The 11,729-nt window shown below is 50.9% G+C and overlaps 1 protein-coding gene across 1 annotated transcript in view; it reads left to right on the top strand.

Annotated features, from left to right (window-relative positions):
* The first annotated feature begins 903 nt into the window (after positions 1-903).
* Positions 904-11,729, top strand: part of DKK3 (dickkopf WNT signaling pathway inhibitor 3) — a 44,796-nt gene continuing 33,970 nt past the window's right edge. The window contains exons 1-3 of the mRNA XM_059136327.1: positions 904-1,163; positions 1,715-1,956; positions 9,431-9,565. Coding sequence (XP_058992310.1) covers positions 1,744-1,956; positions 9,431-9,565 — 348 coding nt within the window. The 5' untranslated portion in view covers positions 904-1,163; positions 1,715-1,743. The remainder of the gene's footprint in view (positions 1,164-1,714; positions 1,957-9,430; positions 9,566-11,729) is intronic.

The raw sequence follows: 11,729 nt of genomic DNA, 5'->3' as shown, positions 1-11,729 counted from the left end.
AGGTTTAAGGAAATACTCATTTAGGGGTGCCTGGGTGGCTCAGTTCCTTAACCGTCTGCCTGCAGCTTGGGTAGTGATCCCAGAGTCATGGAATCTAGCCCCATGGAGGCTCCCTGCTCAGCAGGACATCTGCTCCCCCCCCACCCCTTGCTCCTCCTCCTCCTCCTCCTTCTCTGTCTTTCTCTTTCTCTGTCACTCTCTCAAATAAATAAATAAAATCTTTAGGGTAGGGGGAAAGAAAACACTCCTTCATTAAAAAAATATGTGAGTGCTTCCTGTTCTGGATACTCACATCTTTAAAAGTGTTAGAAAAGTGTGTGTCCCTCGTTCTAGATGCTGGGGAGACTGCGATGAGTAAGACAAAGTTGCGTTCCCACGACGATTAGCTCACATCTCCCACTTACCACGTGCCCCACACTCGCCTGCATGCGTTATGCTCGTTAACTACTAGGTACACTCACTACACTAACCTCCATTTTCCGTTCGGGCTAAGCAGAACGCAGACACATCTGGGGACTTGGCCAGGTTGGTAAAGTCGCAAGGAGCAGAGCTGGGATTCACACCAGGCAGTCTGGCTGCCGCTGCCTGCTCTCAGCCACTGTTATGTCGCCCTGGAGGAGCTCGCTGACATTCTCACGAGCTCCGGGAGCTAGCTACAAGTGGGTTATTTTGGCCAGAGTAAGGCGTCAAGCATGGCAGGGGGATGAAGGCCAGCCAGTGACCGTCTTTGGCCGCCAGGCTGATTGGCTGGGGCTTTGCCCTGCATGCGGGCCGGAGGATGGCTTGGGAAGGGCAAGGGGGCCGCGGGAAGCACACCCTCCCCGAATCCGCCATAAGCTATAGCGGGAATCCCGGCCCGAATGACAATGGACCGGGATGCGGCGGCGGCCGAGGGATGCAGGGAAGGGGCGGCTTGCGGAGGCGGAGGAAGCTGGCCTGCGGCGCGAGGTCGCGGGCGGCCGGCAGCCAATGGCGTGGGTCGGGGCGGCAGCCCCTCCCGCCAGGCGGGGCGGGCTGCGGGATCGCTGGGTACCAGCGCTGCCGCATCCCCGCGCGCTCCCCGCCCCCGCGCCGCTCCCGCCCCCGTTCCGGTGCCCGCAGCTCGCGGCAGAGTCCCGGCGAGGTCTGGCAGGTCCAGCCCGCGCACAGCTCGGTCCAGTCCGGTGGGTGAGGGACGGTGGCAGGGAATGGGGGGGGGGGGGCGGGGCGGGCTCTGTTAGGTCTCGCCGGGCGGGTGAGGGGTGGACGCTCGACTGGGTCCGGACACCGCGGGGAGGGGGCCGACGGGCGCTCGGATCGCCCCGGAGTGGGCTGCACGGGGCTGGGGTGGGAGTGGGGTCGCGGCTCCAGAGCTGCACTCGGATCTGGTCGTGGAGAGGCCGGGCTAGAACCCGGGACTGCGCGGGGGTGAGCGGGGTCGCCGCGGGTGTTGGGAACTCGGTTATGTTGCTGCTCCGGGGAGGAGGCTATCCCTGGGGATGGGGGCAGAGCTCAGCCCCGGCCCGAGGAGAGAGTGGGGGTGCGGAGGGGAGGAGGCGCGGGGCTGGAGCAGAGCCGGGGGGCCGCGTCCGGAGGGCCCTCAGGTTTGTCTTCTCCGGGGTGGGTGCAGGGAAGAGGGGCGCCAGGGGCGGGCCCGGGCGCGGGGCGGGGCTGCGGGGCTGCGGGGAGGGCGAGGGGGTGGTCGGCGCGCCTCTGATCAGGTTCCGGGACGCAGGCAGCGGCGGCGGCAGGAGCAGAGAGGAGATGCGGCGGCTTGTAGGCACCCTGCTGTGCCTGCTGCTGGCGGCGGCTGTCCCCACGGCCCCCGCGCCGGCTCCCACAGCGACCGCGACGCCCGTTGAGCCCGCCCCGGCTCTCAGCTACCCGCAGGAGGAGGCCACCCTCAACGAGATGTTCCGCGAGGTTGAGGAGCTGATGGAGGACACGCAGCACAAACTGCGCAGCGCGGTGGAGGAGGTGGGTGCGTCTGGCTGGCTGGGGTTCGGGGGAGCGCCTGGTGGGGGCGGCGGGGGGCCTGGGGAAAGCCGCGCTTAGAGCGCTGGCCGGGGTACTCCGTTCTGCGAAGGGGCCGGGAGGAGCCGGCTGCAGATTCGGAGTGATCGGCTGGTCGCGCAGGGTGAGCTCAGCTCCCACCTCATTCTGACTTCCTGCCAGAAAGATCTGGATCTGAGCCTGTTCACCGGGAGTCTCTGGCTGGGCTCACTCAGGGGCAGCCAGGGTCACCACCTGTTTACATGCTGCTGGCCGCTACCCCGCAATTGTCTTCTTCAAGCGTGCATTTACCCACCCCCGCTCCCTCTGTAAGCGGATGCTTGCTGGCCCCTGATAGTCGGGCTCTGTGGTTTTGCAGAGAGGCCAACGATCTCAAGTTCTAGCTTGTACGTTGGGCTTTGAGTTTGTGCCATCTTCCCAAGACATAGTTAGGATGCCGTGCGGGGACAAAAAGCCCAGACAGCTTTGCTGCTGGTCTGTCTGGGCTTCCCCCAATGCCATGTGAGGCAGAGAAGGAAAGTCAGAATCCTAAATCCCAGCAGTGTGAATTTTCAGATGGGGGGGGGCAGTATGAATGGCCACCCAACTCCACCCCAGCAGTGCTTTGGAGTCAGTCCTAGGCTCGGGGTCCTCTTCTGCCACTCACTAGCTGGGCAACATTGGGCAAGTCCCTTAACATCCTCTTCTGTTTCCTGTTAGAATTAAATGCCATGGTCTGTGTGGGCACCTGTTGTAGAATAGGTGGGCAATATACAGTAGCTCTTACCATCAGATACAAGATACCTTAGCAAAACTTGGGCTGGCTTGTTTCTTCTGTCACCTCCTAGGACCAGAGGCTATGTATAGCATCCTCTAGGCTGATCACCTAGGTGTTGGCAGGGCTGCCCCGGCAGGTGAGGCGGCTGCCTCAGCTCACCTCAGCAGGTGTCCAGAGCTGTCCCTGGTGCCTGGGGTTGGGGCGCCTGGTCACTATTGTGCCTGGCTTTGGCTGCAGCCTGTCTTTGGAGAGAAGCTAGCCATCCCAGTGAAGGAGTCAGCAAGAGACCAGATATCCAGGCTCGTGGCTGAGGTGTCTTCCCACCCCTGCTTCTCCACATTCCACTGGGACAGAGACTCAAATTCTAGCTCTGGTCTACAGGGAGACGTTGCTGCCTCCCAGAGCAGGCAGACTGATAGAGTATGCAGTGGGGGACACTGGATTGGGAGGCAGTTGTGTGGGAAGCTGTCGTGAACATCCACTGGACAGGCCAGATTCCAAAACCCATGGACAGACATTGTTTCCTGTGAAAGCAAAAGAATCATGACATGACATGAAATAATTAAAGGGAAAGGGGAGTCAGATGGGCCCCCATAGCTCTTAACTCTGCCCCTTCCTATTAACTGGAGCTCGTGATCCTTCTGGTGCTGAGACGGGGCGGGTCATCTGGTTTCCTTATCTGGGTTCCAGGATTTTCTTGCCTGCTCATGGATTCCCAGTGAGACTGATGAGGCCAACTCCCAAGTTTCTGTTCTCTGTGATCTTGTTTGTGCCACACAGTCTTCTGTTTGTAGCTCTCGCTGAGGGAGAGGAAGGAGGCATGGGGGCCTCTCTGGTCTCTTCATTGATTAGAGCAGTTTGGGATCAGCAGGACATGAGTGGCACATCTCCTCCATGGAAATCCTCCCCATTGGCTCAGCCATTGCCCCAGCTTCCTCCTTCCAGATGCCATTCTGCTTGGATTGTGAAGATGGGCTGGTTGAAGTTTGCCACCAGGAAGAGTTCCTGGCTGTCACTTCTGTCCCCCTCAGTGGTCCAGCCCCAGAGAGCATCCTCGATGGCCGTGGATGTGAGTTGAGAGAGGCTGGACCCCTGCGTGGCAGAACAGGCTGTGGGGATCAACCTTCCTTCAGCAGATCCTAGCTCTGCCATTCCTGGTGGGGTCCAGGAAATGTCTCCCTCCCCCCAACTCCGTTTAGGATAAGGAGGGATTTAAATGAGGTTGCAAGTAAAGCCAGTCACCTGACCATCTAAAATTGGGTTAAGTGAGATTGTGTAATATAAGTCACCCCCTGGGACTGTTGTCAGGGTTACAGGAGGTTCTTGCCGTCTGGATAAAGAAAGGCTGCCATTATCACCCTCTAAATAGTACCAGCGTGGAGACAACCAAGAAACACCACAGAGTCTCAAGAGATTGTGGCGATTAGTATTAACTTTTTAAAAAGAGACTTCCAGAAAGTCCCTTCCATCTCATAAACACAGGACAGTTGCTATTTACTTGTTGTCTGGGGAAAGGATCAGGCCAGATGCATTGGTTGTTTACATGGTTGTGCCATGAATCTGCTTTCAAGTAACTGCCTGACATTTTAAATACTCCAGCTGACTCAAGCTGCTGATTGCTCTTTAGGGAAAGATCCTCTGCTTGTAGGATCATTATTTGGGGAAGCCAGTGTTCAAATGGTTCAATCTGGGCTGTTCCTCCTTTCCGGTCTTAATATTCTGTATGTTACCGGTAAATGTGTTCTGAGGATAAAAGCAGTTTCTTCTCCTCCCTTCCTCCTGCTCATGGTGATATCCATAACTGACATATTCTGGAATATTCTTAATCACCTTACCCAGCCCTAGGAAGAACCCCAATACCAAGCCTCAATTTATCTCTCCAATTTTTCCTACTATACCCCTTTAACAAACACACAGAGTGAACCAACCATAAATGCCATATTTTATAACATGCACATTCCTCCTTTATGAAACAACTCCTCTTGCTTTGGGCTTAAGTTTCTCTTGCTAGTGGCCGTAATAGTTGTGGTTGAAATTTCCATTGTAAACTGTACTTTGAGTTCGTGGTGCCGTTAGAGAACTATTAGCTCATTCTATTGAAATAACCATTGGTTGAAAAGGAGGAGGTTTTATAAGAAGTCTCTGCTCAGCCCAAAGCAGACTCCAGATTTGGTAACTTGTCAGTTATTTGAAAGCCAAACTGGAGGATTCAGATTCCAATGGGAATTTTTAAAAGCATGAAAAATTCCCTTCTGCTTCTGGATATGGCCTCTGTAGTATCTTAGTCTCTTACCCTTTTCCAGCTGTATCTTTTCTATCACAAAATGTGCCAATATCTCTTACTTTAAAAAAAATTTTTTAATCCTTCTCATGCTCATTCTGTCTCCTGCCTTAGCTCCGTTCCACTTCTTCTCTATTCTTTTAGCAAATTCTTCAAACACGTGGTATCTACTGTCTCTTTTTTCTCCTTCAACCCGCACATGCCCTAGCAAACAAGCTTCTTCTAAAACTGCTTTCTTCCAGGATAGCATTAGGAGAGTAGCTACTCTGTAGGTACCAGCACGTAGCTGGTACTGTGCTGGGTACCAGGTGCTGAGGCAGGCACTTGGATTTCGTGGTCCTTAATTCTTGCATCCGCTCAGCAGAGTAGGACCTTCTCCACTACACAAATGAGAAAGCTGGGGTTGAGAGACGCTTGGTGTCTTGCCCAGGGTCACAGCTGCTGGGACTTGGCCCACCTTCCCTAACTCCAGAGCCCTGGCACTTGCTTCCGACGTGCTGCGGGCAACTTTTTGCCTGACCTTGTGGCTAGCTCTCAGGGGCTTGGCCCACCTGGAAGTATTTGTAATCTCTGCTACCTAGCAGGTCCTCACTTCCCACAGGTATGACTTCCGACTCCCACACCTCATTCTGGCCAGTTCCCTCACTCCCCTCTCTATCTTCTCCAGACTCTTTATTATTTACCAACTAGTCTTTAGAACTTGTTATAACTTCGCTTGGTTTGGAGCAAAGGTTTTCCCTGTGGACAAGTGCAGGGGAGGGAATACCTCAGAATCATTTGAGAAGCTCTTTAATACCTTGGATTGCACCCGCAGAAGTTCTTTTTTTAAGATTTTTTTTTTTTTTTTTTTTTTACAGAGAGAGAGATCACAAGTAGGCAGAGAGGCAGGCGGTGGGGGGCGGGCAGGGGGAAACAGGCTCCCCGCTGAGCAGAAAGCCAGATGCGGGGTTCTATCCCAGGACTCTGAGATATGACCTGAGCTGAAGGCAGAGGCTTTAACCCACTGAGCCACCCACGTGTCCCTGCACCTGCAGAAGTTCTGACTTAGCAGGTCTGGGAAGGGATCTGGTGTGTGGTAATGTATAGGCATTGGTTATGTATCTTGTTATGTATCTTGTTATGTATTGGTTATGTATCTTGGTTATGTATCTGTGATAGACACTGTTTCATAGTTTCAGGTATGACCCTGATGCACTCTCCTGGTTGAGAACAAGGCCAACACCCTCTGCTTTAGAACTGCCTGTCAATCTCTCTCTCCTTCATCATCTGCCATTTTATCCTGTGCCCAGCACGGACCCTGTGCCCCAGCCCACAACACACACCGTTCTTTCCACGTGGCCACAGCTTTGCCTCCTCTGGGCTCCTTTCTGTTCAAATCCTACCTGTCCTTGGAGACCAGTTCAATCATGCCTCCTCCTCCCGGAGGCCTTTCTTTTCTATTTTTTGAACCCCTGGCTTGCTTCTAGAAGCCATCATAATCATCCTCAAACAAGTTTAGTAGTGGGGCTCTGCTCCCTCCACAGTAAATGAATAAGCTTCTCAGGCAGAGCAGAAGCACATACTGGACAAGGCCCCAAATCTGGAGTCAGACTAACCTGAATTCTGTCTGAGCTTTGCCTCCTACTAACGATGTTGTGACCATAGGCAGGTCCCTTCACTCCTCTTCACCTCATTCTCTTCATCTGCAGAGTAAGGGCAACAGCACCTTCCTCATGGGGGTGCTGTGAATCGCCAAGGAGCCATGGAAGTTATGGTGCAGTGGCTCAGGCATAGATGATGCCCAAACATGGAGGCCGTTACTGTGGTGATAATGATGGTGATGATGGTAATGATGGTGGTGATGGTGGTGATGGTGTTGGTGATGATGATGATGGTGACGATGATGATGGTGGTGATGGTAAAGATGGTGGTGATGGTGGTGATGTTGATGGCGATGATGTTGATGGTAATGATGATGATGATGATGGTGATGATGGCGATGATGTTGATGGTAATGATGATGATGATGATGGTGATGATGATGGCGATGGTGGTGATGGTGATGATGATGGTGGCGATGGTGGTGATGGTGGTGATGATGATGAAGCCAGTGATCGAGTTTCAGACATCTTGCAGTCCTCTCTGGGTCAAACACAGCAGTTACTGACCAAATCCTTGTTTGATCATTTGAGCTTCTGTGTCTTCCAGACTCCCCACTTCTATTCAGTGTTTTTGTGCTGCATGGAAACATGGAAATTCCTTCCCCATAGCCACCCCAGCTCAGCAAATCCAGTTGGGAGAGACAGGAAAAGAGGTGCCTCATTTAGTACATGAGGGAATAGAAGATGGTGATTTTTGTAAAAAAATAGAATCTTTTTGAAGATTAGTTTTATGAAGTAAAAATAGCCCAGAGTCAAAGATAGTATTGGAAAACTGCCAGCCATGAACTAGAACTTCTCTTTGTGTCTCTTGTTTTAAATTCCTAGACAGAGTGTCTCACTGGCGCAACTAGTCCGTGATGTGGCCTCTTTCTGAGTCCACCCAGCTGTGAACTGGTCCTTTTGTCCACTGCCCACTCAGGGTGGGGCGTAGCAGTAAATCCACAAGGGGAAATTGGGTACAGTTTCAGGTTGACGGATATATCTGGTGTAGGTGTCGTGGGGGCTCATGAGCCTGGGGGATCTGAGAGCAGCAGCCTCAGAAACCTGACACCAGAGGGGAACACATGTGGAAGAAGAGGCAGGAGGAGGGTGAGCCCTGGGAACTAGTCAGCCAGCCCTCTACCAGGGTCTCTCTTGTACCCAAGCGACGGGGTGGGAAGGAGACATAGCTGTGGCCCTACCTGTATCAGGGAAAGGGCCATCCTGGGGGCTGTTGGGGTCTGCCCACCACCACCAGGCCCTGCAGCAAAGGCTTGGGAGCAAATAATGTGTTTGGGAAGTGATCCCAGAAACACCAGGAGGAAATGGGAAAGTAAGATGGAAGAGAAGAGAGGGAGTAAAGGCTGTGCTACTGAGCAGGTCACTGCTAGGCTCTGCTGGGGGTCCTGAGAGAGAGACTGCCCCTTTGAGTGCGGAGGGAGCTGGGGTGTTTACCCTCATAGCCTGCCCCTCACTGATTGAGGATGGTTCTTGGGGTGTTAACTCCCTAGCATCGGTGCATAGTGAGCAGCCAGAGAGGGCTCTCAGAGAGAGACCAGACTGGTTCTTGGCATGAAAGGCAGCTGAATGCAGGTGACCTCCGGGTTAGGTTGCTGGGAGAGGGACCGGGCCCCAGCAGCCCTGTCAGGGGCCAAAACTGTTCAGCAGAAGCATGCTCAGATCCCAGCTCTGCCCTTCCCTGACAGTCCTTTTTTTCCCTTTTTAATGTGTCTTCTGGATAGACTACAGTGGACTTTTAAAAATTGTAATTCCAATAAATGGTGTTTAATGGTGTTTAATAAATAGTGCTCATCACAATATGCGTCCTCTTAATCCCCTTCACCTGTTTCACCCCCTCCCCTCTGGTGACCATCTGTTCGTTTTCTATAGTTAAGAGTCTATTCTCTTATCTCTTTTTTTCTTTATTCATCTGTTTTGTTTCTTGGATTCTACATATGAGTGATATCCTCCGGTATTTGTCTTTCTCTGACTGACTTATTTCCCTTAGCATTATACCCTCTGGAGCCATCCATGGTTTTGTAAATGGCAAGATTTCATTCCTTTTCTGGCAGAGCAATACTCCATATTATATGTACGTGCATATCTATATACCACATGCTCTCTGCACATTCATCTACTGATGGACACATGGGCTGCTTGCTTCCATAGTTGGGCTGTTGTAAATAATCCAGTAAACATAGCAGTGCAGACGTCTTCACCTTAGTGTTCTTGTATTCTTTGGGTAAATACCCAGTAGTGGAATTACTAGATTATATCGTAATTCTATTTTTAATTTTTTGAGGACCCTCCATTCTGGTTTCCCACAGTGGCTGCAGAAGTTTGCATTCAATCAGCAGTGCACTGGGGTTCCTTTTTCTCCACATCCTTGCCAAAGCTCGTTGTTTCTTGTGTGTTTGATCTTAGTCATTCTGACATCTGTGTGGTGATACCTGATTGTGGTTTTGATGTGCATTGCCCTGATGATGAGCGATGTCCTTCACGGATAATCTCTGGAAGTTATCCAGTCTTCTTGAGCCTTACTCTCTGCAACTGTAAAATGGGTATATTCACACCTACCTTCGAGGGAGGCTGTGAGATCTAAGGCTATGATAGTTGTAAAACTTTTAGTGCAGTGTTTTATCCTGGTGGGCAATTAACAGGAACTATTACTACTACTATTATTTATAATTGCAGAAAAGGAAGAGGGTGGTTCTGTTTTTCTAATGGACTGATTTGTATCAAGAGAAAACAATTTGCTCATTAAGTTCATTGATTTAATAGATGGAAGCAGAAGAAGCTGCAGCTAAAACATCTGAAGTGAATGTGGCAAGCTTGCCTTCCAGCTATCACAATGAGACCAACACGGAAACCAAGGTGGGAAATAATACCATCCACGTGCACCGAGAAATTCACAAGGTAAGTGTGGCCACGGCCAGCACCTCCCCTTTTCCGTAGCTTCCTGTCCTATCAGAGACTAAGGTCTTCTTTACAAATTGGATCCTCAAGCCAAAAATGCAAATGAGGCTGGTAAAACACAGATTAAAAACCAGAGGGAGTGAGGGAGCTATTTAAGAGGGAAAGCTGCATATCAGAAACCTAAATTGCTTTTGCATTTAAGCAGTAAATTTAACTCTAGGCTGCCTGCCAATCTGATTGCAAAGGAATGGTCGGGGGTTTTTATCATTTGATAAAAGGGTGCAAACAAGTGTCTAGAGAGAGACTTCTCTAGTATTGAATTTGAGGAATTTATCTCATAGGTTTTAATGGGTGTTTTAGCAGGGAGTTGGAATAGAGTCCATCTTTGCTGAATAGATCCTCACTGTTTCCTCAGGAGGAGCTCAAATGGGTTATACTCCATCTTTGGGAGGGAAAGCCTCCTTTGCCATTAAGACTGAACATTTGTTTGCTGCCTATCTACTCAGATTTCTATAGCAGAGTTTGTTCTAGCCTGCCCCATGTCTCAGTGTCTCCTGGTTTGATATCTAATATGAGGAGCAAGCAGGCTCATTCCTCCCCCCGACTTGAAGAAGAAAACGTTGCAAATCCAGAGGCACGTAGCCTGAACCCGCCGTGGCACGAGATGTGTCTGGCATGACGTAGGCAGGACGAGGAGGGCAAAGCCCGTGAACCCGGTTTCTCTCGAAGAGTCTGACGTGCCGATATTCAGGGTCACAGGTAGAGGCTATTGAGTTGATGTTCTGCTGTGAGCATCAAGGAGCTTGACCTCAAACCTCGTCTCAGCCCATATGTGCAAGGCCCAGTGGCTCCAACGAGAGGGTCTCACTTTTGTTCAAGGGCCCAGGTCATGACTTGGTTGAAACAATAGTATATCTGTGTCATGGAGCATAAGGGGGTCGATTTTTACGGGCCGTTGCCTTGATTGTAAAGTAGCCTTTGTGTGGCACTTTTCCCGCGGTCCCCAGCGTTAGCTGGGTGTACCCTCCACCTTGCCCCCAGATAAATGAACAAGTCACCTGCTGACCAGTCCTTTAGCATTGCTCATCAGAGGTCTGAAGAATGTTTCCAAAACTCTTTGCTTTACTTTTGCCAAAACCAATATTAAGTCCTTCTCTTTGACGATAATTAGCTAACAGGTTTGCCTCTGCTTAAGGTTGCTTCTTGTACATGTTGGGAAACCCAGGGGTGAGTCCTGCCGGTAACTAGTGTGATTTTGAAAAACCATTTAAATTTTATGTCCCTCACTAATTGCATTTAGGAAATAGGGAAGTCGGTACGTATGTGACAGTAGCATAGGGGTCAGATGACTTACGGTACCTGAGAGCTCACGGTAAATGACAAAAGTGCTTGCAACAGCCGGTGGTTCTATTCCTGTTTCTTCTGGTAAAGTTATGTCATGAGTGCCACATAGCAGCTCCCCCGTGGGTTCTACGGACCATCTGTTTGGTGCTTCACGAGGGGCTGGGCGGTGGTGAAACATGTTCGGGAAACATCTTAATTATTTCTCCTAGAGATAGGAAAATGCCCATTAGTATAATAAATAAATATAATAAAGGCTCTTAGAAGTCCTGCAACCTGTACCTGCAGTATAGGACCATAGAATTAAAAAAAAATATCCCATCAGTTAATTTGGCAAAAATCTGGCAGAGAGGAAAAGGATGCTGCCTCTTTGTTGGGGAGAGGATTTATTTGCCTCAAAGTATTGAAACATGTTGGTGAAGACATGATCCTTATCTCCCGAGAACTGGAGTTTGGTCCACTGTGACAAAGTAGGCTGTGTTTCTGCTCTGTTTCAGACAGTTTCCTTGTGTTATTAGAGCTGGCAGGAACTTTGTAGATGACCTAGAAATGAGGATGGGATGAATCAGAGAAGTGACTTACTCCTGGTGACACATTAGGTGGTTGGTGGTAGCTGAGCCAAGGCTCAAAGAACCCAGATCCCCTACCACCTGGGCAGACGTCCCTTCTGATCTTCATTACTGGCACTAGCGTTCCGTGGACAGGACCTCGGATGGGGCAGGAGTGGCGCGGGGTGAGAGTGGGGTGTGGGGCTCAGCCCAGAGGCGTTTGCTGCCGGTAAACACCATCAGATGCAGACAGCAGGTGGAGGCGTGTCTCCCTT

Source organism: Mustela lutreola, chromosome 1 (genome assembly GCF_030435805.1).
Source record: "Mustela lutreola isolate mMusLut2 chromosome 1, mMusLut2.pri, whole genome shotgun sequence".
NCBI lineage: Eukaryota > Metazoa > Chordata > Mammalia > Carnivora > Mustelidae > Mustela > Mustela lutreola.
The sequence above is the reverse complement of the archived record's forward strand: the minus strand, read 5'-3'. Positions and strand labels throughout refer to the sequence as shown.